The following is a 26,798-nucleotide window of genomic DNA, read 5'->3' on the forward strand; positions in this document are numbered from 1 at the left end:
CCTTAATGCATATTGCTACAGTACCAGAATAATAAAAGAAGATTAAGCAGCAACAACAGTTAAGCCTTATCCTATTAAGTAGGGACGGTTGTATGAATTTTAGAATGTCTTGATTTTGTGCTAAGTCTTCATTAGCTTCAAATCATAAAAGAAGATTGGCTTACGAAATTTCAAGGCTGTAGCAAGAGGAATAGACTTCTCTTTTCGATGGATTAGAAAGAAATAAGCCGACTTCGCCGACTTCTCCACAAGAAACTGCTTTGAAGTTTCTTGCATCTTGACATTTTCCTCTTTTTTTGGTTTTTTTAATTTTCTAGAGTTTTGGAGTGAAGGATTTTTGTTGAGTTTGTGGACTTTTATTGAAATTGATAGACTTTACGGTGTTGGAGAATAAATGGTAATCATATTAAATTGTCAACAAGTGTGTCGATTTTGTGTATTTAAATAATTTTATTGAAGGTTTTTTTTTATCATTGTATAGAATATAATTGACAAATCTCGCCAGAATCCTAACAGGTAAAAAATGTTATTAGCAGTCTAAAATAGTTATTTTGCACTTCTTCTCTCACACTTTTTTTCACTAAAGAAAACACTTGATGACTTTTTAGAAATGCAAATAGCACCTCCGTTATTATATATGCCAAGTTTAAATGAATTTTTTGTTTGGAAAAGAACATGGTCATCATAACAAGGGAGAAATTGGTATATAACCAAGGATAACTAGTTACTAGTTAGTATCTTAATTGTCTCGTGTCTCTTGTCGAGCTAATGCAATAAATAATAACAGGATAATCTAGAAAGGCCCACCCAAATACAAATTGGCCCAATTGACTACGTTTGGGCTCAAACCCAACATGTTTGGGCTTCAACGATACAATGATAACAGTAGTAATAATTTAAGCGCCAATCTCACTCCACCTGGGACTGGAAAAGCTGAATCGAACTCCCCTCCAGCTCGCTGTAATTTGCAAATTCCATCCGGGTCCTCTGCAATTCCGCAAGGTACAATTCTTCCTTCCCCAAAAATCCTGAAATTTCAACTTCTATAAACCCTAGATCCCTTTTAACCCCCTTTTCCCTTTTATTATTATGCTCCAAACTTGATACCAATTGCCACACAACTTCAATTATGAACTGCTTTTATGGACTCCCTGATCACCCTTTAGTTTCCGGGAAAAAAAATGTGATGTAAAGCTAATGAAAATTGCGTTTTCCCAACTAAAAAGTTAAATTCTTTGTAAAAAAATCATTGAAAAGTAGTGAAAAATGCAATCTTTTAGTATTTCTTAAATAAAACTAAATATTTTAATTCTTGGTCAAAAAATTATAGTGATAAGTAGTGAAAGATGCAATTTTTTATATGTTTGTAGACATAGCTGGGGAAGATGGAGAATATGCAGTATGCTGAGGAGCTTGTGAGGGAGTTTCTTGTGTTTAGAGGATTCACCAACACTTTGCAAACTTTTGATTCCGAATTATCTACGGATATTGGTAAAGGATTTCAAGTGGATAGGATAATGGAATTAATCTTCTCAGTGTATGTACCTAAGTTTCAGGCAGATAAGTTAGTTGGCCTGTTCAGTTTTTTCAAGCTGTGTCTCTCTTCATCATCCGAGACCGTACTTTTGGCTACTCTTTCTAAATTGGAGGTGTCAATTCTACGGTACTACGTTGTTAATGCCATCCAGTCAGGGAGGAGGGACAAAGTTTTAGAGTTCTTTGGAATGAATGGGAATGATTTGTTGCAAAGGGACAAGGATTGGACTGCATGGTTTGGTGGGTTTGTCTTTTTGTCTTTCTATTTTGGTATGATTAAGCTACTGTCTTTCGTTGATTTACCTTTTCATATGTGTGATGCAGCCATTCCATATGTAAAGAAACCAAACTCTGATCCTGAGTTTCGTATATACTTTTCAAAGGAATGGTACGAGGCCTTGCGTTTATCTGTGAGGAATTTCTTTAGTGAGATCTTCAATGGTACTCATATCCTTCAAAATTGTTTTTTATTTTCATTTTTATATATGTTGTTATTTGAGAATGGGCTGTTTATCTTGGTAATTATTGCGTCCAACTCCATAGACTTTTGATTTATCAGAATTTCATAGCTACCATACGAACACCAGTTTTGTTTGTATCAACCTTGCTCTAATTTATTTTGAGTTTGTATATTTCAAGTGAAAACGAGGTTAGTTTTGCATTGGTTTGTCCCCTTTTATTGAGCAATGTATCTAAGTTTGAAGAAAATTCCCTTAACTAAATCACGCATGCCAGCCCTTTTGAAAATCAGTTCAGAGAAGACTACTGTCAACCGTCTGAAAAAAGACATCAAGCAACTCAATCTCAAGCTGTCTGAACTTCAGGCTTTGTTGGAGGAAAAAGATGGTGAATTATGCCAGTTAAGAAGGTAACGTTTTTCATTGTTTCAATCCTTTAGAGTTGAGTGTGTCACGTTTTATAAGTTGTATATACTTGGTGCTAGGGTTCGTCAGTATTTTGAGACTATCATGTTTTTCTCTTTTCCTTATTCCTTTATTTCATTTTTGAAACTCAGTAATTGTTCATCAGTAGCCGATGCAAGCACTGAACGAACCAGGAGTTCATCAAGTGTAGTGCATGAGCAAAATCGTCTTATATCTAAAGATACTCAGGAAAATTGCCCTCCTGATACTTTTCAAATAGAAGAAGCAGAGGTGGATCCAGATTGGGTTGTTGCTGGAAACATGGGAAGTAGACCAGAATTTAACATATCTAAGTCGGATCCTAATTTAAGTTCTCAGTCAAGTCCTCGCGTGAGAGATGGTAGAACTGCTGATAGTATTCAGCTGTTCGAGGATGGCGCCTATACTGGTAGGTAACTTCTATGACTGAATTATTTTTCCTTCGTGTAGTGGGGATGGTGCAGTAGCTGTTATGGAGATTATCTGTTAAGTAACTATGGAATATGATTGCAGAAAATGGCAGGGAAAGCCATGTAGAAGACTTCCCTGAAGTTAAGGTTGACTTCCAGGTAAATTTCTTCCAAGGCATGATTGGATCTTGATGCTACAAGCTCATATTCAATTTGTTGTGCTTTTGTAGTTTTGTTGCTCGCTTTTTCTGATACTTTTCCTCAGCTTCAGTTGTTTATGTTTTATTGGAGACTCCATAACTTTCAGATCATCATTGTTCTTAGGAGACATTTTTGGGCCACACAAGTCCAATAACTCGCTGTCGTTTTTCTGCATCTGGAAACAATATAGCCAGCGCCTCTGAAGATGGCACAGTAAGGTATTTTTTTCTATAGTTACGAAGTGCTATATTTATTGTTCAACTCCTTGACTATTGGCTGATTTCTGAACTCTTTGACCATTGGCTGATTTCAAATCATAATCTGTATTTGTTCATTAAACAGGATATGGACGTATGACTCATCAACTCCGTCATCTAGAAATGCAACCATTTATTGTGGAGCCAAGATTATGTCACTTGACTGGGAGTGTAAATCTGACCGATTGGTATGCAGATTAGATTTTCAAAGTGCACTCAGATATGGCTTGGCATTGGAATGTTAACCTGATTATTTGACATTGGAAATATCTAGTTTAAGTGTTTTTTTTCTTTTGACAAAAGCTTCTCATAGGCACTGCTGATGGAGGCATTAAAGCATGGAATGTCGATGCAAAAAGAGTTGTCTGTGATCTTAGCACGAGTGAAGAATTTCCTAGGTTCTTCCTATTTTTACTTGGGTCTATTGTGTACTTGTTGGTGCTCTTATTTACCTTTTTCTCCCTTGTGACAGTATCTTGGATATAAAGTGCAGCCCTGTAGAGCCAATTTTTGTTACTGCAGCAGCATCCAAGGGGTATGTTCTTTATGTAATCTTATCATGTTGTCCATATACCTCCGTGTTTGATCAAATTCTTGGCCTGTATTGTAACAATCGTCTTCAACTGAAGTATGGTATGAACACTGTGAATGATTATAATTTGATCATGAAAGATTCTTCTTACAGTTTACTTACACACATATATGTCTCTGTATGTGGGCTTGGGCATTAAATTTTCATGAATGTCAGTATTAGGACTTTTATTGTATTTGTAGGTACGGATCAAGTTACGCTGATAATATGGGGTTTGCTTCATTAACCGTGTGGAACATGAAGACGTGGAAGGCCATGGTATGTCCTTTCTTTGCACCAGAAGATCATATATGCATGATATAGCAACTTAAACTTTTATGTCTTTTTCATCTCTGAGAATGCACTGGTAATTTTATTCCTTAATAATCTTTTGGGTTTCGTGAAGACAGTTCTTCCTCTTGGTAAAGATCCACCTGCAATAACATCCCTCAGTTTCAATCACAATGGCAAAATTTTAGCGGCCACTGCAACTGATGGAATGATTCACATGTTTGGTATCCTCACATATATTTTTTAACACTTTTGCATTACTTCAGTGTTATTTATTTTCCAATATGGCTAAATTTATCGCCCTGAACAAGGGCATTTTAGCTGTATGGTCAAGCCCTTGTCTTAATAGAATCGCAAATGGGTGCCCCCCCTTCTACATAGCTTAGCTTGCCTGCATATGTACATGTACTCTTACATATATGAATACCTTAACAAGCCAAAGATATGTCTGCCTGTCTACAAATAACCGGTTGGCCTGCACATGACTCTGCTATAAGCTCCATTCTTTTCGGGCCTGATGAGACAAGTATTTTCAGTTTGGGAGTAGATGGAAAGGCAAGTGCTTTACATTCCTTTTTGCACCAAATTTTGATTAGAGAATTTGAAATTTGTCACCGTTATTAGTTGAACTGCAGCTGGTCTAATGATTTTGCCCTCCCAAAAGTATTTTGCCTAATAGAACTGTTGCTGCGGTGTCAGGTGTTTGAATGGAGCTTGCAAAACCAAGGTCAAATCCTTTGGTCAAGGAACTGTAGCAGGTACTTATTCTTTGGCATCCCAATATTATTAGTAGATATCGGTTACACTGCAGTCTTGTCAAACAAAACTATTTCGCCACACACCTGATTAATTTGCTCTGCTCCCATCCATCCATAGGTTCTGTGACCCCGAGAGCTCAAAAAATTGCAGACATGAAATGGCTTTAGATGCCAATGGGAGGAGACTGTTGGTCACATCCGGTTATGTAAGAGCACCCATATACCAGGTTGTTCTCACTTCTCCGTACGTGTGTCTGAGTGGCTTCGTTGTGTATAGCGTTTCCTGATTGTCGTGTTTTGAAGATCTAGGTGATGCTTTGTGTTAACACAATTTTTTGTTTCATTAACTTGGTTCAGGTCCGGGGTCATGCGAATGGGTTGAGAACTCTCCCACACAGTGCTGCCATAACTACTGTAGATTGGCACCCGACGTTACCCATCTTCTTAACAGGATCAGCTGATAACTCTGTCCGAGTGACATCTTTGTCATAAACGTTTCTGACTCCATCTTCGTGTTCTTAGTGTGCCTGACGTTGAATGAAGTTCACTCGCAATGTGTTTGAACTGGTTTCGTTCTGGCTTTCATCCGAGCAATGTGTCTTGTATTCGTATGTTGGTGTAAATCATTGAACAGATTTCATAGATCATAGCAATTCTTTGATGCACTCATCTTTTGCCCTTGGGGCTGGGAAATGCCCTGTTTTATTGAACTTTATATGATTGTTGTTGGAACTATATTACACGCGGCTAGGGTGCAACTTGGATAGGAATATCTGATTCCGAGCCAAAACATTCCAAAATATTTCGACCAATTAGAATCTGAAATTCCGAATCCGAATAAGAAAAAAAAAATGGTATGGGAAGATCCGATCCGATTGAAAATCAGTCCACAGCATGACAGAGCAACCCAATATACGTAACCCTTTAGACAAACAAGCATCATAGTTGATGACATTTTATATCACATTGCATCAGAATAAAAGAGAAATAAAAAAACAATTCCGATATTACATTAAATCTAAATGAACAAAAGTTGAGCCACTCGAAATTTAAGTTTTGAAGTACGCTTTTACCCCAACGAGACCTACGATATTACTTGTCGACTTTTATTCCTTCAATTAGAGGTCGCAGGGCGCACACGAGATGATCCTTGTGGTTCCACTATCTACAAAGTCAACAAAAAGTGTCTTATAATTGAAGGTAAATAAATAAAAAGCTTAAAAATAATGCTTCGGCAGTCTTCTATCGAAATCTCTCATTAAACTCGGAAAGAACAACAGAGTTTAACGGGCGGAGTTCGGAAGTATATAACAATTTAGGAGAGTAGAGCTTTACCGTTTACCTTTGAAATCTCCCCTGCAGCTTTGCCTTCACAGGCAACGGGTCTTCACATAATCCGAGCTTTTATATCATCAAAGAACCGGAAATAGGCGTACCTCCAAGATGTCTTCAGAACTAAAGTACCACAAACACTCCAGAATCCTATGATAAATCCAAGCGCCAAGCTAACATAAAATCCAAAGCTTATGAGACCATCATCATCTTGTTTGGTCTGGTCACTTCCACTGCCATTAGGGACTGCAGGATCTTCCGTTGTTGCATCTACCGGGCATTCTGGTGTGAGCGGTTGTCCGCAAAGTCCATGATTTCCCGTAAATTGAGAAGCATTAAAACTTTGAAGTTGAGTACTTAGCGGAATTCTACCTGATAAGTTGTTGTATGACAAGTCCAAGACACTAAGATAATGTAAGCTCGAAAAACTCGGAGGAATGCTACCAGATATCTGGTTTCGTGACAAATCAAGCGATTCTAACATCTCCAGCTGACCAAAGTTGTTAGGAAGCACCCCAGTAAAACTGTTTCTTGACAGGTTCAGAGAAATCAACTTCAGCAAACTTGTTACACTTTCTGGAATGTCTCCACTTAAGTTGTTGCTCGAAATGTCAATGCTTCTCAAAAGCTTAAGATTTTCCCGAACTCTATCTGTATTCCTTTCCAAGTCAGTTGCACAAACCCAACAAAGGTGCTGTCCTCCACCTCGGTGGCCATCGATGACAAAGCTGGTATGTTAGCGAGGCAATGTGGCAAGGCTCCGGATATATTGTTCTTGGAGAAGTCCAAAACATGAAGGGCAGGAAGACTGCATAGACTTAAAGGTATGCTTCCATAAAACTCGTTCGACTTTAAGCGAAGAACCAGCAACATTGATAGGTTCGGGCCTATCCATGTCGGTATTTTTCCAGATAGTTTATTGGCACCGAGGTCAACAACTCTTAATTCTGTACAGTTCTCCAAAGAAGGCAATTCTCCAGAAAGTTTGTTATCCTGTAAGTGTAACAATACTAACATATTTTAAGTAGCCTAATGAGCTTGGAATTTTCCCTGAGAAGTTGTTTTTAGCCATGTTCAAGACGAACAACCTTTGAAACTGCATCCAACAACTAGGAAGTTCGCCGGATAGCTGATTGTTGGAAAGGTCTAGATAAAGCAAGTTTGCAGCTTCTGTTTCACAAAAGGAAGATAAGGGTCCTGAAAACATGTTTTTGGAGAGATCCAGGGTAACTACACCTGAAGGAATGGCGGAAGTGGGCCGTCCATGAGATTAGATGACAAGTCAAAAGAACTGAAGGTGCAGTTTTTTGTTGACAGATTTGGCAACTTTCCATGGATTTGGTTCATTGATAGGTTTAACTCGACGAAGCTGGAAGACAGATCCCAAAACTTATCAGGTATAGAATCCGAAATCTCAGCATCAGCCATGTAAAGTGAAGTAAGTTTTTTCTGAGTTTGAATCCATTTCGGAAAAGCAGGGCCAACCTTGCAGGAGGACAATCCTAGACTTTTGATTTGGAAAGGCGGATTCCAATCCGAGCTCAAGTTGAAAGACAAAGGATTATGAGAAAAATCCAAAGTGTTTAAACGGGAGAGATTGGAGAAGTGCACTTCAGTTATGACACCATTTAAAGAATTCCAAGAAAGATACTAAATCTTCGAGGCTGGAAAGTTGGCCGATACTCTCAGGTAGAGATCCGTTGAGTTGATTATTGGAGATAACTAACTCCCTTAACAACGAAAGACCTGTAAAATCGGGCAGTGATCCGGTGAACTGGTTGTTGAATAGATTCAAGTATCTTAGCTGGGAGAGTGGCGGGAAACTTTTTGGAAGAGATCCACTTAAGTTGGTGCCATCAATGTACAAAGTTTTCAAAGATGAAAATCTTGCAAGGTTGTCAGGAAATGAACCCGAAAATGGGTTCTGACTCAGGAACAAGGACTCGAGGGTGTCTTGAGCACAAGACAAGTTTTCGATAGAGTCTTCAAGTCTGTCGGAAAGTGTATTTCCCGTTAAATCCAACGACTCTAAGCTGCAAAGGTTTTGAAAGGATTTTGGTATCCCGCCTTCAAGTATGTTATCGGTGAGATCAAGAGACACGAGAGAAACCATGTTTGCAAAAACATCTGGGAAGGGACCTTGCAACTGATCATCAACTAAACCAATGTGAACAAGGTTGGTGCTGACATTGGCCATCCAATAAGATATTGAAAGATCAAGAATATTATCCGACAGCTCAAGGACTTGAAGAGAGTTTGAAGAATTGACAAAAGAAAGCGAACTCAGTTCGACATTGGGAAGATTACACGAAGATAAATGAAGCTCAACAAGTGAAGGGAGTTTGCTTATAGATTCTGGCCAATTTACAACCTTGGAAAAATTAAGATACAACATATTCAAGTACCTCAAAGAAGAAAGATGAGATAACCACTCGAGATTTTCAAATGTGACATAGTTCCATGCAAGATCAAGAGTATACAAACTAGAGAGATTTCCGAGTTGGGGAGGAATTGGTCCGCTAAGATTAGCACCTGCTAGTTTGAGTTGTTCCAATCGACTCAAAGAACCAATGAACTTGGGAATTTGTCCTTGGAAATGATTGAAACTGAGGTCCAAGTTAGTTAGATATGGCAATTCAAGTAGAGAAGGAGCAATCACACCACTTAGAGGAGTTTCAACATTATAAATATCAGAAGAACTGTAATAGAGATCTAGTGTGATGACATGACCTGTTTCGTTGTTGCAAGTGATTCCTCTCCACTCGCAACAATCTCTGCCGGTTTTCCAAGAAGCAAGAACGTTGGACTTGTCAATGAGGCCTTGTTTGAACTGAAGCAAGGCGGTTTTTTCTGTTTGTAAGCACTTGATGTCGGAACTGATTCCAGCACCCAAACAGCATTTGGCAGATGTAAGAACGAACAAGACAAAATATATGACTGTGAGCAACATGGTATGTGAAATTGTGAATTGAATTGCATGTGAATTTGGGAATGAAAGCAAGAGATGTTGCTTTATAGATTGATCCTTTGTTGTCGTTTTCTGAAGTCAATTAGGGTAATGACGTTTTGAAGTCATTACGCATTTTATGTTAGAAAATTGAAACGCCTGCAGTGCGTGATTGGTTTCGAATCAACACGGAATGTGATGGGCAGAGGTGAAGGGGATATAGTGAGTTTTAATACCTTTGCCTTACAAAAAGGAACTGAAAAAGTCATTGTGTCCATTTGATAAATATGAGTCTATGGACTATCTGTTTGTTCTTAAGCAGGATACTGGGCGGCAAAGTCGAGTAAGGGCGAGGATAATATTTACAAATCAATAGAAAAAAATGGGGGATTTCAATTGGAATAATAAGGTGGACTGAGGTGTTTTGTCCCACCTTCTGGACTTTTTTGACGGATTTTTTACGATCTAGTGTTATTCTAATCTGCAGTGAGACGAATTTGAATTTGAGTGCAAGGAGGACAATTTATTTTGACCAACTGATATAACCCAATCTGCCACCTGTTTTTCACTTCTTGATCCGGATTATCAAAATGATCGGTTTTAACCCAACTGATCTAACCCAATCTGCCACTTGTCTTTTACTTCTTGATCCAGATTATCAAAATGATCGTTTTAACCCGACGAACATACCATTAGAATAAGATGGACTGGAGAATTACATGAAATTGCACTTGCAATACTAAGCGGCTTGGTTGTAGCACACCATAGTAATTGAACATTCAGACCCAAGAACAAAGGGATGAACATTGTTGTATCATGTGATAGCCCTATGGAGCCAATCTTTGTTACTGCAGCAGCATCCAAGGGGTATGTTCTTTATGTAATCTTATCATATTGTCCATACAATCGTCTTCAACTGAAGTATGGCATGAGCACTGTGAATGATTACAATTTGATCACGAAAGATTCTTCTTACAGTTTACTTACATGCATATATGTTCGTGTATGTGGGTTTGGGCATTAAATTTTCATGAACGTCAGTATTACGACTTTTATTGTATTAGTAGGCACGGATCAAGTTATGTCGATAGTATGGGGTTCGCTTCATTAAACGTGTGGAACATGAAGACGTGGAAGGCTATGGTATGTGCTTTCTTTGTGCCAGAAGATCATATATGCATGATATAGCAACTTAAACTTTTATGTCTTTTTCTTTTCTGAGAAGACACTGGTAGTTTTATTCCTTAATAACCTTTTGGGTTTCATGAAGACAGTTCTTCCTCTTGGTAAAGATCCACCTGCAATAACATCCCTTAGTTTCATTCACAATGGGAAAATTTTAGCGGCCGCTGCAACTGATGGAATGATTCACATGTTTGGTATCCTCACATGTATTCCTGAACACTTGTATTTACTTGAGTGTTATTTATTTTTCCAAGATGGCTAAATTTATCGGCGTGAATAAGCGCATTTTAGCCATATGGTCAAGCCCTTGTCTTAACAGAACCACAAAAGGGTACCCCCTTTCTGCATAGCTTAGCTTGCCTGCAGATGTAAACGTCACTCATAGATATATGAACACCTTAACAAGCCAAAGATACGTCTGCCTGTCTACAAATAACTGGTTGGCCTGCACATGACACTGCTATAAGCTCCATTCTTTTCGGGCCTGATGAGACAAGTATTTTCAGTTTGGGAGTAGATGGAAAGGCAACTGCTTTATGTTTCATTTTTGCACCAAATTTTGATTAGAGCATTTGAAATTTGTCCCCGTTATTAGTTGAACTGCAGCTGGTCTTATGATTTTGTCCTCTCGAAAGTATTTGCCTAACAGAACTGTTGTTGCGGTGTCAGGTGTTTGAATGGAGCTTGCAAAACCAAGGTCAAATCCTTTGGTCAAGGAACTGTAGCACGCACGTTTTCTTTGGCATCCCAATATTATTAGTAGACATTGGTTACATTGCAGTCTTGTCAAACAAAACTATTTCGCCATACACCTGATCAATTTGCGCTGCTCCCTTCCATTCCATAGGTTCCTTGACCCCGAGAGCTCAAAAAATTGCACACATGAAATGGCTTTAGATGCCAATGGGAGGAGACTGTTGGTCACATCCGGTTCTGTAAGAGCACCCCTATGCCAGGTTGTTCTCTCTTCTCCATACGTGTGTCTGAGTGGCTTCGTTGTGTATAGCGCTTCCTGATTGTCGTGTTTTGAAGATCTAGGTGATGCTTTGTGTTAATACAATTTTTTGTTTCATTAACTTAGTTCAGGTACGGGGTCATGCGAATGGGTTGAGAACTCTCCCACACAGTGCTGCCAAAACTACAGTAGATTGGCACCCGACGTTAACCATCTTCTTAACAGGATCAGCTGATAACTCCGTCCGAGTAACATGCTTATCATAAACGTTTCTGACTCTATCTCCGTGTTCTCAGTGTGCCTGACGTTGAATGAAGTTCACTCGCCGTGTGTTTGAACTGGTTCGTTCTGGCTTTCACCCGAGCAATGCGTCTTGTATTCCTGTGTAGGTGTAAATCATTGAACAGTTTTTATAGAGCGTAGTTATTCTTTGACGTACTGATGTTTTGCCTTTGGGGCTGTGTGGGCTGATTGAACATCTTTTGGAATGTCACGTAAATTTCAGTTTCTTACATCTCATTAGCCGGAGAAATACCGTTTTATGAACTTTATATGGTCGTTGTTGGAACTATATTACGCACGGCTACGGCGCAACTTGGATAGGAAATCTGATTGCGAGCCAAAAACGTTCCAAAATATTTCGACCAACAAGAATCTGAAATTCCGAAATACACAAAATCGAAGAAAAAAAAAAGTCATATGGGAAGATCTCATCCGACTGAAAGTCAGTCCTACACACACACAGCACAACAGAGCAATCTATTATACATAACCCTTGAGACAAACAAGCATCATAGTTGATGACATTTTATATCACATTGCATCAGAATAAAAGAAAAAAACACTTTTGATATTGCATATAAAATAACGAAAGTTGAGCCATTCGAAATTTAAGTTTTATAGTACGCTTTTGCCCCAAGAAGACCTACAATATTATTTGTCGTTGACTTTTATTCCTTCTATTAGAGGTCGTAGGGCGCACACGAGATGATCCTTGTGGTTCCATATCTACAAAGTCAATAAAAAGTATCTTATAATTAAAGGTAAATAAATAAAAAAAGCTTAAAAATAATGCTTCGGCAGTCTTCTACCGAAATCTCTCATTAAACTCAGAAAGTGCAATCGAGTTTAACGGGTGGAGTTCGGAAGTATATAACAATTTAGGAGAGTAGAGCTTTACCGTTTACCTTTGAAATCTCCCTTGCTGCTTTGCCTTCACAGGCAACGGTCTTCACATAATCCGAGCTTTTATATCATCAAAGAACCGGAAATATGCGTATCTCCAAGACGCGTTGAGAACTAAAGTACCACAAACACTCCAAAATCCTATGATAAATCCAAGCGCCAAGCTAACATAAAATCCCAAGCTTATGAGACCATCATCATCTTGTTTGGTCTTGTCACTTCCACTGCCATTGGGGACTGAAGGATCTTCCGTTGTTACATCTCCCGGGCATTCTGGTGTGAGCGGTTGTCCACAAAGTCCAAGATTTCCCGTAAATTGAGAAGCATTAAAACTTTGAAGTTGAGTACTCAGGGGAATTCTTCCTGATAAGTTGTTGTATGACAAGTCCAAGACACTAAGATAATGTAAGCTTGAAAAACTCGGAGGAATGCTACCAGATATCTGGTTTCGTGACAAATCAAGCGATTCTAACATCTCCAGCTGACCAAAGTTGTTAGGAAGCTCCCCAGTAAAACTGTTTCTTGACAGGTTCAGAGAAATCAACTTCAGCAAACTTGTTACACTTTCTGGAATGTGTCCGCTTAAGTTGTTGCTCGAAATGTCAATGCTTCTCAAACGCTTAAGATTTTCCCCGAACTCAATCTTTATTCCTTTCCATGTCAGTTGCACAAACCCAACAATGATGTTGTCCTCCACCTCAGGGGACATCGAGGACAAAGCTGTTATGTTAGCGAGGCAATGTGGCAAGGCTCCGGATATGTTGTTGTTGGAGAAGTCCAAAACATGAAGGGCAGGAAGACTACATAGACTTAAAGGTATGCTTCCATAAAACTCGTTCGACTTTAAGCGAAGAACCAGCAACTTAGTTAGGCTCAGGCCTATCCATGTCGGTATTTTTCCAGATAGTTTATTGGAACCGAGGTCAACAACTCTTAATTCTGTACAGTTCTCCAAAGAAGGCAATTCTCCAGAAAGTTTGTTGTCCTGTAAGCGTAACAATACAGCATCCTTTAAGTAGCCTAATGAGCTTGGAATTTTCCCTGAGAAATTGTTTTTAGCCATGTTCAAAAAGAGCAAACCTTGAAACTGCATCCAACAACCAGGAAGTTCACCGGATAGCTGATTGTCGGAAAGGTCTAGATTAAACAAGTTTGAAGCTTCTGTTTTACAAAAGGAAGATAAGGGTCCCGAAAACATGTTTTGGGAGAGACGCAGGACGGTTACACTTGAAGGAAATGGTGGAAGTGGGCCGTCCAAGAGATTAGATGACAAGTCAAAAGAATCGAAGGTGCAGTTTTTTGTTGACAGATTTGGCAACTTTCCATGGATTTGGTTCATTGATAGGTTTAACTCGACTAAGCTGGAAGACAGATCCCAAAACTTATCAGGTATAGAATCCGAAATCTCAGCATTAACCATGTCAAGTGAAGTAAGTTTTGTCTGAGTTTGAATCCATTTCGGAAATGCAGGGCCAACCTTGCAAGAGGACAATCCTATAATTTTGATTTGGAAAGGTGGATTCCAATCCGAGCTCAAGTTGAAAGACAAGGGATTATGAGAAAAATCCAAAAAGTTTAAACGGGAGAGATTGGAGAAGTGCACTTCAGTTATGACACCATTTAAAGAATTCCAAGAAAGATCTAAATCTTCGAGGCTGGAAAGTTGGCCGATACTCTCAGGTAGAGATCCGTTGAGTTGATTTTTGGAGATAAACAACTGCCTTAACAACGAAAGACCTGTAAAATCAGGTAGTGATCCGGTGAACTGGTTTAGAACTAGGCTCAAGGATCTTAGCTGGGAGAGTGGCTGAAAACTTTTTGGAAGAGATCCACTTACGTTGGTGCCATCAATGTACAATTCTTTCAAGGATGAAAATCTTGTAAGGTTGTCAGGACATGAACCTGAAAACGGGTTCCCACTTAAAGACAAGGACTCGAGGGTGTCTTGAGCACAAGACAAGTTTTCGACAGAGTCTTCAAGTCTGTCGGAAAGTGAGTTTCCCTCTAAATTCAACGACTCTAAGCTGCAAAGGTTTCGAAAGGATTTTGGTATCCCACCTTCAAGTTTGTTATACGAGAGATCAAGAGACACGAGAGAAACCATATTTGCGAAAACATCTGGGAAGGGACCTTGAATCTGATCACCAGCTAAACCAATGTGAACAAGGTTGGTGCTGACATTGGCGATCCAATTAAATATTGAAAGATTAAGAGGATTATCCGAGAGTTCAAGGACTTCAAGAGAGTTTGAAGAATTGACAAAACTTAGTTCGACATTGGGAAGATTACACGAAGATAACTGGAGCTCAACAAGTGAAGGGAGTTTGCTTATAGATTCTGGCCAATTTACAAACTCGGAAAAATTAAGACGCGACATATTCAAGTACCTCAAAGAAGAAAGATGAGATAACCACTCGAGATTTTCAAATGTGACATAGTTCCATGCAAGATCAAGAGTATACAAACTAGAGAGATTTCTGAGTTGGGGAGGAATTGGTCCGCTAAGATTAGCACCTGCTAGTTTGAGTTGTTCCAATCGACTCAAGGAACCGATGAACTTGGGAATTTGTCCTTGGAAATTATTGAAACTGAGGTCCAAGTAAGTTAGATATGGCAATTCAAGTAGAGAAGGAGCAATCACACCACTCAGAGGAGTTTCAGCATTATAAATATCAGAAGAATTGTAATAGAGATCTAGCATGACAACATGACCTGTTTTGTTGTTGCAAGTGATTCCTCTCCACTCGCAACAATCTTTGCCGGTTTCCCAAGAAGCAAGAACGTTGGACTTGTCGATCAGGCCTTGTTTGAACTGAAGGAGGGCGGTTTTTTCTGTTCGTAAGCACCCGATGTTGGAACTGATTCCAGCACTCAAACAACATTTGGCAGATGTAAGAACGAACAAGACAGAATATATGACTTTGAGCAACATGGTATGTGAAATTGTGAATTGAATTTGGAAGTGAAAAGCAAGAGATGTTGCTTTAAAGATTGATCATTTGTTGTTGTTATCTGGATGTTGACTGCATAATTAAAATATGATGGAGAACAAATTCGTGGAAATGGGATCGCACACTAACAATATTTGAAGTCAATTATGCATTTTCGTGTGGGAAAATTAAAACGCCGGCAGTGCGTGATTGGTTTCAAATCAACGCGGAATGTGATGGGCAGAGGTGAAAGGGATGTAGCAAGTTTTAATACCTTTTGCTTACAAAAGGAACTGAAAAAGTCATTGTGTTCCATTTGATATAATATGAGCCTATGCCTATCTGTTTGTTCTTAAGTTTTATATGGGTAGCAAAGTCAAGAGTAAACGCGAAGATAATATTTATAAATCAATAGAAAAAATGGGAGTTTCAATTGGAATAATAAGGTGGATTGACGTGTTTTGTCTATCTCTTTTTTACGGATTTTAAAACTTGAACCTCTAACACTGGGACCACTCAAGATTCAAATCACTCATCAAGTGTTCGACGAATGCTTCGGTGAACAAACTGAACTTTTTGTTGTTCTGTTTCTACATAAAAAACTTGAAACTTTAACACTAGGACCACCCAAGATTCAAATCTTGAATCTGCCACTGATTATAACAATTGGTTTAAACGAACAGACCGTAAAAATAAGTTGAACCAAAGAATTACATGAAATTGCACTTGGAATATTAAGTGGCTTGGTACTAGCACACCATAATAATTGAACATTCAGGCCAAAAAACAACGGGATGAACATTGGTATATAATGTGAGAATTGATCCAAAATTTTCATCAGTTGTTCAACCTTTACAATACGGAACTATGACAGTTGGGGGCAATCGTGGGACCATTATTTGTAGGATGATGTTGCAGGTGGCATCTAAGGTCCGACAGTCCGGAGGTGACCTTCCCTGTCCACAGGAGTCCCTTACACAATGTACACACATATCACTAATCCAAATTCTACTGCAGGTTTAAGAAAAATGGATGATTTCACCATTTCAGTACTCAGCACGGTGAAACCTGATCAGGCTGCCGTAACTATTCATAAGTCTCTGACATTCATGCTACAACGGATAATGGTATTACAACTCCAGCAGAGTCAGAAGCCAAACCGTCCTTGGATACTCCACCACGGTGAAAACTGATCGTGCTGCAATCTCAGTCATCATCTTCATCATCAAGTACCGTCCTTGACCTCCTCCTGCTTACACCACTCACTGGCAATGTACCTACTTCATCCTCCGAATCTCCCAAATCGGTGTACATTTCCTGACATAGCAAATCCTCCAAATTTTTCACAGGTCCAACATCTAATGGTTTACCACTGCTGGTGCCTGTGACTTCAGATTGTTCTGTGCCATTCAGACTAGCACGTTTGGCAGCAGCACCTTTGTCAACTCCATTTTCCAAAACACTGCCGCTTTCTGTTCCCTGAATCGAGATGGCTTCGGAATTTTGATCCATGGACTTGGAAAGGGATCGCCTAGTTTTCCTACATCCAAAAGACAATTCGATTAAAAAAAATGTTACCTTACATACACAATCCAATGACTAAAATTCTAATTCTTCTTTTTTGTTTTTTTCCCAGGGGGAGGTTTGAGGATGGGAGAGAGGGAAGAGATTTACTTGAGAACAGAGCTTAGGATTTCATCATCAGAATCATCTTCCAACGCTTCTCGTCCAGTAGTCTGTTCTAGCAACTCCTCGCTATTATCCTTCTTGCCCCTAGAAGTTCAAACAAAATGTTGTCAGACATAGGTATTTACACATCTATGTATGCATGTGTGTGTAAAGATGGAGCCAACATGAATTTGGAATGTACAAATACACATTCCTACAACTTAATTCGGAATAAGGAAACCGAACTGAATAATGAATTTAATAACCTTATATTGTAAGGTATACGTAATGATATTGGAGTCTGACATATGCAGTAAAAATGCCAAAACATTGAAAACTAAGATGGACATACTAATCATTGACATTTACCTTTTCATTAATGAAAAACAGCGTTTCATCACCAGAGTCGTGCATTTTGTTTGCAATAGAGTCGCTATGATCCTCATCCTTCATGCCACCCGAAGGCCTCTTCTTCCGACGAATATGCAAACCAAGCTGCTTAAGCTTACAAGAAACTTGAGGAGCTGTGAATTTCCCATCTCCATCCTTCGCATTTGCAATCATATGGCTGCACTTCTTATGGTCTTTAAATCTGGGAAGATCAAAGAAAGCAAATTTTTCTTTAAAACAATATAATAGTAAACTTCCATTATTTACTTTTCCTTGGTAATCCTTCAGCATTTATCAAGTGAGAAGATATCAAGGTCAAATCCTTCAGCATTTTAATAAGAGAATTGAAATTTGTCCCCGTTATTAGTTGAACTGCAGCTGGTCTTATGATTTTGTCCTCTCAAAACTGTTTTTGGGGTGTCAGGTGTTTGAATGGAGCTAGCAAAACCCAGGTCAAATCCTTTGGTCAAGGAACTGTCGCAGGTACTTTTTCTTATTAGATATCGGTTACAATGCAGTCTTGTCAAATAAAACTATTTCGCCATGCACCTGATTAATTTGTGCGGCTCTCTTCCGAGAGCTCAAAAAATTGCGGACATGATATGGCTTTAGATGCCAATGGGGAGGAGACTGTTGGTCACATCCGGTTCTGTAAGAGCACCCATATACCAGGTCGTTCTCTCTTCTCCATGCGTGTGTCTGAGTGGCTTCGTTGTGTATAGCGTTTCCTGATTGTCGTGTTTTGAAGATCTAGGTGATGCTTTGTGTTAACACAATTTTTTGTTTCATTAACTTGGTTCAGGTTCGGGGTAATGCGAATGGGTTGAGAACTCTCCCACACAGTGCTGCCATAACTACTATAGATTGGCACCCTACGTTACCCATCTTCTTAACAGGATCAGCTGACAACTCTGTCCGAGTAACATCTTTGTCATAAACGTTTCTGACTCTATCTCCGTGTTCTCAGTGTGCCTGACGTTGAATGAAGTTCACTCGCAGTGTGTTAGAACTGGTTTCATTCTGGCTCTCATCCGAGCCATGTGTCTTGTATTCGTATGTAGGTGTAAATCATTGAACAGATTTCATAGAGATCAGCAATTCTTTGATGCACTGATCTTTTGCCTATGGGGCTGGGAAATACCCTGTTTCCTATCCAAAACATTACATTGAATCTAAAAGAACGAAAGTTGAGGCACTCGAAATTTATTGAACTTTATATGATTGTTGTTGGAACTATATTACACATGGCTAGGGCGCAACTTTGATAGGAGTATCTGATTCCGAGCCAAAACATTCCAAAATATTTCGACCAATTAGAATCTGAAATTCCGAATCCGAAAAAGAAAAAAAAAATCATATGGGAAGATCCGGTCCGATTGAAAATCAGTCCATACATAACCCTTTAGACAAACAAGATAGTTGATGACATTTTATATCACATTGCATCAGAATAAAAGAAAAAGAAAAAAACACTTCTGATATTACATTGAATCTAAAAGAACGAAAGTTGAGCCACTCGAAATTTAAATTTTGGAGTACGCTTCTGCCCCAACGAGAGTTACGATGTTACTTGTTGTTGACTTTTTTTTCCTGATGATCCTTGTGGTTTCATATCTACAAAGTCAACAAAAAGTATCTTAAAATTAAAGGTAAATAAATAAAAAGCTTAAAAATAATGCTTCGGCAGTCTTCTACCGAATCTCTCGACAAACTCGGAAAGTACAACCGAGTTTAACGGGTGGAGTTTAGAAGTATATGACAAGTTAGGAGAGTAGAGCTTTACCGTTTACCATTGAAACCTCCCCTGCGGCTTTGCCTTCACAGGCAACGGTCTTCACATAATCCGAGCTTTTATATCATCAAAGAACCGGAAATAGGCGTACCTCCAAGATGTCTTAAGAACTAAAGTACCACAAACACTCCAGAATCCTATGATAAATCCAAGCGCCAAGCCAACATAAAATCCCAAGCTTATGAGACCATCATCATCTTGTTTGGTCTTGTCACTTCCACTGCCATTGGGGACTGCAGGATCTTCCGTTGTTACATCTCCCGGGCATTCTGGTGTGAGCGGTTGCCCGCAAAGTCCAAGATTTCCCGTAAATTGCGAAGCATCAAAACTTTGAAGTTGAGTACTAACCGGAATTCTTCCTGATAAGTTGTTGTATGACAAGTCCAAGACACCAAGAAAATGTAAGCTCGAAAAACTCGGAGGGATGCTACCAGATATCTGGTTTTGTGACAAATCAAGCGATTCTAACATCTCCAGCTGACCAAAGTTGTTAGGAAGCACCCCAGTAAAATTGTTGCTTGACAGGTTCAGAGAAATCAACTTCAACAAGCTTGTTACACTTTCTGGAATGTCTCCGCTTAAGTTGTTGCTCGAAATGTCAATGCTTCTCAAAAGCTTAAGATTTTCGCCAAACTCGATCAATATTCCTTTCCAAACCAGTTGCACAAACCCAACTACAGAGTCGTCCTCCACCTTGGGGGACATCGAAGACAAAGCTGTTATGTTAGGGAGGCAATGGGGCAAGGCTCCGGATAGATTGTTCTTGGAGAAGTCCAAAACATGAAGCGCAGGAAGACTGCATAGACTTAAAGGTATGCTTCCATAAAACCCATTCGACTTTAAGCGAAGAACCAGCAACTTTGTTAGGCTCGGGCCTATCCATGTCGGTATCTTTCCAGATAGCTTATTGTCACCGAGGTCAAGAACTCTTAATTTTGTACAGTTCTCCAAGGAAGGCAATTCTCCGGAAAGTTTGTTCTCCTGTAAGCGTAACAATACAACATCTGTTAAGTAGCCTAATGAGCTTGGAATTTTCCCGGAGAGATTGTTCTTAGCCATGTTCAAGACGAACAAACTTTGAAACTGCATCCAACAAGTAGGAAGTTCGCCAGATAGCTGATTGTCGGAAAGGTCTAGATTAAACAAGTTTGGAGCTTCTGTTTTACAAAAGGAAGATAAGGGTCCCGAAAACATGTTTTGGGAGAGACGCAGGTCGGCTACACTTGAAGGAAACGGCGGAAGTGGGCCGTCCAAGAGATTAGATGACAAGTCAAAAGAAAAGAAGGTGCGGTTTTTTGTTGACAAATTTGGTAACTTTCCATGGATTTGGTTCATTGATAGGTTTAACTCGACGAAGCTGGAAGACAGATCCCAAAACTTATCAGGTATAGAATCCGAAATCTCAGCATCAGCCATGTAAAGTGAAGTAAGTTTTTTCTGAGTTTGAATCCATTTCGGAAAAGCAGGGCCAACCTTGCAAGAGGACAATCCTAGACTTTTGATTTGGAAAGGCGGATTCCAATCCGAGCTAAAGTTGAAAGACAAAGGATTATGGGAAAATTCCACAAAGTTTAAACGGGAGAGATTGGAGAAGTGCACTTCAGTTATGACACCACTAAAAGAATTCCAAGAAAGATCCAAATCTTCGAGGCTGGAAAGTTGGCTGATGCTCTCAGGTAGAGATCCGTTGAGTTGATTTTGGGAGATATATAACTGCCTTAACAACGAAAGACCTGTAAAATCAGGCAGTGATCCGGTGAACTGGTTTCTTAATAGGCTCAAGGATCTTAGCTGGGAGAGTGGCCGAAAACTTTTTGGAAGAGATCCACTTACGTTGGTGCCCTCAATGTACAATACTTTCAAGGATGAAAATCTTGTAAGGTTGTCAGGACATGAACCCGAAAACGGGTTCCCACTTAAACACAAGAACTCGAGGGTGTCTTGAGCACAAGACAAGTTTTCGACAGAGTCTTCAAGTCTGTCGGAAAGTGTGTTTCCCTCTAAATTCAACGACTCTAAGCTGCAAAGGTTTCGAAATGATTTTGGTATCCCGCCTTCAAGTTTGTTATACAAGAGATCAAGAGACACGAGAGAAACCATGTTAGTAAAAACATCTGGGAAGGGACCTTGCAACTGATCACCAACTAAACCAATGTGAACAAGGTTGCTGCTGACATTGGCCATCCAGTAAAATATTGAAAGATCAAGAATATTATCCGACAGTTCAAGGACTTGAAGAGAGTTTGAAGAATTGACAAAAGAAAGCGAACTCAGTTCAACATTGGGAAGATTACACGAAGATAACTGAAGCTCAACAAGTGAAGGGAGTTTGCTTATAGATTCTGGCCAATTTACAACCTCGGAAAAATTAAGACGCGACATATTCAAGTACCTCAAAGAAGAAAGATGAGATAACCACTCGAGATTTTCAAATGTGACATAGTTCCATGCAAGATCAAGAGTATACAAACTAGAGAGATTTCCGAGTTGGGGAGGAATTGGTCCGCTAAGATCAGCACCTGCTAGTTTGAGTTGTTCCAATCGACTTGAAGGAACCGATGAACTTGGGAATTTGTCCTTGGAAATTATTGAAACTGAGGTCCAAGTAAGTTAGATATGGCAATTCAAGTAGAGAAGGAGCAATCACACCACTTAGGGGAGTTCCAACATTAGAAATATCAGAATAATTGTAATAGAGATCTAGCGTGACAACATGACCTGTTTTGTTGTTGCAAGCGATTCCTCTCCACTTGCAACAATCTTTGCCGGTTTCCCAAGAGGCAAGAACGTTGGACTGGTCGATGAGGCCCTGTTTGAACTGAAGCAGAGCGGTTTTTTCTGCTTGTAAGCACCTGATGTTGGAACTGATTCCAGCACCCAAACAGCATTTGGCAGATGTAAGAGCAAACAAGACAGAATATATGATTGTGAGCAACATGTTATGTGAAAAGGTGAATTGAGTTGTATGTGGATTTGGGAGTGAAAAGCAAGAGATGATGTTTTATTGATTGATCCTTTGTTGTCGTTATGTGGACGTTGAGAAGAGGTGGTAAAAAGAAAGATGTGTTGAAAAGTCTGGTGGGTAATGAATGCCTACAGTACTTTGGCAGAAGTTTTCAGCATTGGTAGAAGTTTTCAATGCCCATGCAAAGTAAAATTGAATTTGTAAATGCATGGAGGTTGTATTGTCAAAGATGTGTGCTTGGAGTTGCTCTATAAATAGAGCACTCCGTATGCTTTCAATATAGAGCAGAGAAAGAAAGAGAGGAAGAGGAGAGGAGAGAATACAGAGAGTTATCTTTGTACTCCTATTATTCCAAATTATAATGAAAGCATCACTGCTACCCGAGGACGTACTCCAGTCACATTGACTGTAGAGGAACCTCGTAAATTTTGTGTCTTGTTTTATTTATTCCACTGTACACACATCGTCGATTTTACAACAAGATGGAATCGTAGAAAAACAAAGCAAAGAGGAGGAAAAGTAGTAGAGAAAAGGGGAGAAAGTGGTAAACGAGGGTAAGAGTGAGAACATCTCCAACTCTTGAGTTAAAATCTAAAATTTTTAATTCAAAAAATTTAGATTTTAACCTCAAAATAATTTTTCTGCTCCAATTTTTCTGGGTTAAATTTTTGGACCGACATTATTAAAGGATGAATTTAGCGTAGTTTTTTTTTTCCTTAAAGTAACTTTTTTTTTAACAAATTATGTAGATTATCCTAATTTAATTTTATAAACATTTTAACCTAAAAATATTTTGATTCCAATAAATATTGAAAAATTAGTAAACCAACATCATGAAACTTGTGGAATATAATAAAAGAATATGAAATACATAAAAGATTTTTTTTTAATTATTTTAGCTGTTGGATTTAAATTTGGACCGTTAAATCTTTTTTTCTATTGGATTTAATCATATTAGATTTTAACTGTTGGATTCAATGAATTCATAAACATAAAATTAAAAAAAATACAAATATATGGTGGGCTAACCCACTAACCCGAGGGGAATTCTAGGCTAAATATGCTCCAAAAATGAGTTTTGGGTTTAAAATCATATTTGGCCCAAGGGTTGGAGCAAGTTGGGGTAGGTTTAAAATCTAAAATTTGAGTTTTACACCCAAGGGTTAGAGTAGGTCTATGTGGAAAGGAGGAAAAAGGAGCAAAAGTGGTAGAGAAAATGAGGGAAAGTAGTAGAGAAAAAAGGATGAGGTTGCTCTTCGGATCCTCTTTATGATCCTCATATCTCATCCATTTATCGAACATCATGTGACCAAAAATCATTAGGTACTGTTTGTGTTTAATTTTAAATAAAAAATTCAAAATATTTTTTGTCACACGATGTACGATAAACGAATAGGATGTAGAATCCTCACAAAGAGGATTCGGATAATATCCAAATCAAAGAAAAGGGGAATAAGATCTTATCCGGAACCCCTTTATGAAGATCTCGGGAATCACTTCATCGTATCCTTTTATCCATCATTTTGTAGTTAGAAATTATTTTGATTTTTTATTTAAAATTGAACACTAACAATCTTAACAAAAATTAATTACACAATATATGACAAACCAACACGATTAAATGATTTCCAATATCCTCCCCATGCGAGAAGGTGGGAAAGTGGTCGGGAAAAGGTCGGAAAAGGTGGAAAGAAGGTAGGAAGAGGTGGAAAGGAGGTAACGAGAAAATGAGGGAAAGTGGTAGAGAAAAGGTGGAAAAAGGATTAGAAAAAGAAAAGAAGGGTCATGGGGGCATGGATTGTTGGATTCTGTCCCCCCTACAATCCGGAAATCGACAGTCGGAGGCAATTGTGGGACCACTATTTGTAGGATCATGCCCCACGCGGCATCTAAGATCCAACAGTCCGGAGGTGATCTTCCCTGTCCACAGGAGTCCCTTAGACAATTTACACACATCACTAATCCAAATTCTACTGCAGGTTAAAGAAAAATGGATGATTTCACCACTTCGGCACTCAGCAAGGTGAAACGTGATCAGGCTGCCGTAACTATTCATAAATCTCTGACATTCATGCTACAACGCATGGACGATGATTGTCTGCCTTTTCACTTCTCGTACCTTTCCGTGTTTTTCTGTTTGTATGATCACGGTTAAGTCACGTCAACATTTTATATTACTATTCATTTTTATCTTATTATCTTAATAAAAAAAAACAAGAAAAAATTAGAATCTCATGCACTTTTCTAATACTCTTTAGATTAAATATTGGTTCTATTTTGAAATTTGATTGGGACGCCTAAACAATAACCATGTCAGCATTTTTATATTTATTTAGATTACATGTAATTATTGTGTTTTTTTTTAATTTAAAATGTTAATTATTAAATTCCATATATATCCTTTTAGGTTGATATATTTCTGTACGTGGCCTTTTTTTTAGGAAGCTAGTTTCTTCTCTCACGTTTGAGCGGTATGGTTTCTTCTTCCACGTTAAAATTCTATGATCCTCATTTTTGAATTTTGAATGGACTTATCCATTTCAATTAGTGGTTGTTTTCACTATTTTATATTGATATCATGTGAGATAATTAGACGTATTCTCTATTTTCAGAGGCTTAGGGCTGGTACATTCATATAATATATTTAAACGTACCGAATACGTCCCAAGAAGATATATACATTAACATACCAAATATGTTTTTTTTAAATAAATATAAATGTACCAAAATAATATATAAATGTACCAAATACATACAAAAAAAAATATGAACGTACCAAATACGTACCAAGAAGATATATAAAGTAACGTACCAAATATGTACCAAGAAGAAATATATGTTTAATCAAGAGGAAATATATGTACCAAATATGTTTTGTTTTAAATAAATATAAACGTACCAAATACATACAAAAAAGAAAACAAACATACCAAATATGTACCAAGAAGATATATTAAGTATCGTATCAAATATGTACCAAGAAGAGACAACGTTTCATATGTAATTTGAAAGACTTTTTATTAAAATTATATACTACAATATTTATCTACAAGATCTAAGGAGTTTTGAGATATTATCTAAGAAAATTAAAAATATATTAAATATAATGGCAAGTCGCATTTATGTGTATTTTGAAAGACTTTTTATTGGAATTAAATTCTACAATATTTATCAACAAGATTTTAGGAGTTTTCATGTATTATCTAGGAATTAAAAGGTATATTTATATAATGGCAAGTTGGGTAATTTAAATTATAAAAAAGGCTACTTCTATTGGCACCTAAATTGTAGGAAGATGTTTAATCAAAATTCTAAAAGGCATAAATGTTTAATCTCAAAATTTCAGAACCTATGCATCTGTATCAAAACTCCCCAAAAAACAATATAAAATGTTCACGTGATTTAACCGTGACCACACAAAATAGGAGGACACGAGAGAGCACCGGAAGTGAGAGGGCAAATAATCCTTGCCCACAACGCATAATGGTATAACAACTCCAGCAGATGCAGAAACAAAACCGTCCTTTGATACTCCAGCACGGTGAAACCTGATCGTGCTGCAATCTCAGTCATCATATTCATCAAGTACCATCCTTGAGTTGACTATTGGAGATATCTAACTTCCTTAACAACGAAAGACCTGTAAAATCAGGCAGTGATCCAGTGAACTGGTTTTGAACTACTTACGTTGGTGAATTCAATGTACAATTCTTTCAAGGATGAAAATCTTGTAAGGTTATCAGGAAATGAACCCGAAAACGGGTTCTCACTTAAAGACAAGTACTCGAGGGTGTCTTGAGCACAAGACAAGTCTTCGACAGAGTCTTCAAGTCTGTCGGAAAGTTTGTTTTCCTCTAAACTCAACCACTCTAAACTGCAAAGGTTTCGAAACGATTTCGGTATCCCGCCTTCAAGTGCGTTAACCGAGAGACCAAGAGACACGAGAGAAACCATGTTTGCAAACACATCCGGGATGGGACCTTGCAACTGATTACCAGCTAAACCAAGGTGAACAAGGTTGGTGCTGACATTGGCCATCCAATAAAATATCGAAAGATCAAGAAAATTTTCCGAGAGTTCAAGGACTTGAAGAGAGTTTGAAGAATTGACAAAAGAAAGCGAACTCAGTTTGACATTGGGAAGATGACACGAAGATAACTGAAGCTCAACAAGTGAAGGGAGTTTGCTTATAGATTCTGGCCAATTTACAACCTCAGAAAAATTCAGACCCGTCATATTCAAGTAACTCAAAGAAGAAAGATGAGATAAACACTCGAGATTTTCGAATGTGACATCGTTCCATGCAAGATCAAGAGTATACAAACTAGAGAGATTTCCGAGTTGGGGAGGAATTGGTCCGCTAAGATTGGCACCTGCTAGTTTGAGTTGCTCCAATCGACTCAAAGAACCGATGAACTTGGGAATTTGTCCTTGGAAATTATTGAAACTGAGGTCCAAGTTAGATATGGCAATTCAAGTAGAGAAGGAGCAATCACACCAGTTAGTGGAGGAGTTTCAACACT

The 26,798-nt window shown here is 38.5% G+C and overlaps 7 protein-coding genes across 7 annotated transcripts; 2 read left to right on the top strand and 5 right to left on the bottom strand.

The window, feature by feature from the left end:
- The first annotated feature begins 912 nt into the window (after positions 1-912).
- Positions 913-5,661, top strand: LOC103964361 (WD repeat-containing protein 91). The gene is made up of 16 exons (XM_009377292.3): positions 913-1,002; positions 1,371-1,776; positions 1,861-1,983; positions 2,263-2,404; positions 2,552-2,847; positions 2,952-3,007; positions 3,173-3,267; positions 3,392-3,494; positions 3,610-3,704; positions 3,779-3,841; positions 4,081-4,156; positions 4,284-4,392; positions 4,611-4,723; positions 4,868-4,926; positions 5,045-5,153; positions 5,284-5,661. The coding sequence occupies exons 2-16, from the start codon at positions 1,386-1,388 to the stop codon at positions 5,416-5,418; spliced, it is 1,965 nt and encodes a 654-aa protein (XP_009375567.1). The 5' UTR covers positions 913-1,002; positions 1,371-1,385; the 3' UTR covers positions 5,419-5,661.
- Positions 5,662-5,821: 160 nt separating this feature from the next.
- LOC103964360 (receptor-like protein EIX1) lies at positions 5,822-9,218 on the bottom strand. The gene is made up of 2 exons (XM_009377291.3): positions 6,269-9,218; positions 5,822-6,091 (listed from the first exon to the last, which is right to left on the bottom strand). Exon 1 carries the CDS (start codon positions 9,206-9,208, stop codon positions 7,871-7,873), a length of 1,338 nt encoding a protein of 445 aa, XP_009375566.2. The 5' UTR covers positions 9,209-9,218; the 3' UTR covers positions 5,822-6,091; positions 6,269-7,870.
- On the bottom strand, positions 6,314-7,686 carry LOC125471104 (receptor-like protein EIX1). Its single transcript, XM_048571020.1, has 3 exons — positions 7,495-7,686; positions 6,941-7,251; positions 6,314-6,782 (listed from the first exon to the last, which is right to left on the bottom strand). Exons 1-3 carry the CDS (start codon positions 7,684-7,686, stop codon positions 6,314-6,316), a joined length of 972 nt encoding a protein of 323 aa, XP_048426977.1.
- Positions 9,219-10,034: 816 nt separating the features above from the next.
- Positions 10,035-11,734, top strand: LOC103964358. The gene is made up of 7 exons (XM_048571021.1): positions 10,035-10,072; positions 10,273-10,348; positions 10,476-10,612; positions 11,060-11,122; positions 11,238-11,346; positions 11,477-11,593; positions 11,663-11,734. Exons 1-7 carry the CDS (start codon positions 10,035-10,037, stop codon positions 11,732-11,734), a joined length of 612 nt encoding a protein of 203 aa, XP_048426978.1.
- Positions 11,735-11,959: 225 nt separating this feature from the next.
- LOC103964403 (receptor-like protein EIX1) lies at positions 11,960-15,464 on the bottom strand. Its single transcript, XM_009377334.3, has 2 exons — positions 12,533-15,464; positions 11,960-12,353 (listed from the first exon to the last, which is right to left on the bottom strand). The coding sequence occupies exon 1, from the start codon at positions 15,460-15,462 to the stop codon at positions 12,577-12,579; it is 2,886 nt and encodes a 961-aa protein (XP_009375609.3). The 5' UTR covers positions 15,463-15,464; the 3' UTR covers positions 11,960-12,353; positions 12,533-12,576.
- Positions 15,465-16,401: 937 nt separating this feature from the next.
- LOC103943487 lies at positions 16,402-18,725 on the bottom strand. The gene is made up of 3 exons (XM_048570984.1): positions 17,498-18,725; positions 17,135-17,233; positions 16,402-17,000 (listed from the first exon to the last, which is right to left on the bottom strand). The coding sequence occupies exons 1-3, from the start codon at positions 17,572-17,574 to the stop codon at positions 16,667-16,669; spliced, it is 510 nt and encodes a 169-aa protein (XP_048426941.1). The 5' UTR covers positions 17,575-18,725; the 3' UTR covers positions 16,402-16,666.
- Positions 18,726-18,862: 137 nt separating this feature from the next.
- Positions 18,863-22,248, bottom strand: LOC103943538 (receptor-like protein EIX2). The gene is made up of 3 exons (XM_048571022.1): positions 21,960-22,248; positions 19,302-21,904; positions 18,863-19,132 (listed from the first exon to the last, which is right to left on the bottom strand). The coding sequence occupies exons 1-2, from the start codon at positions 22,246-22,248 to the stop codon at positions 19,353-19,355; spliced, it is 2,841 nt and encodes a 946-aa protein (XP_048426979.1). The 3' UTR covers positions 18,863-19,132; positions 19,302-19,352.
- Positions 22,249-26,798: the final 4,550 nt, after the last annotated feature.

Source organism: the organism of the source record quoted next, unplaced genomic scaffold (genome assembly GCF_019419815.1).
Source record: "Pyrus x bretschneideri cultivar Hongxiangsu unplaced genomic scaffold, Pyrus_bretschneideri_v1 Contig57, whole genome shotgun sequence".
Lineage (NCBI taxonomy): Eukaryota > Viridiplantae > Streptophyta > Magnoliopsida > Rosales > Rosaceae > Pyrus > Pyrus x bretschneideri.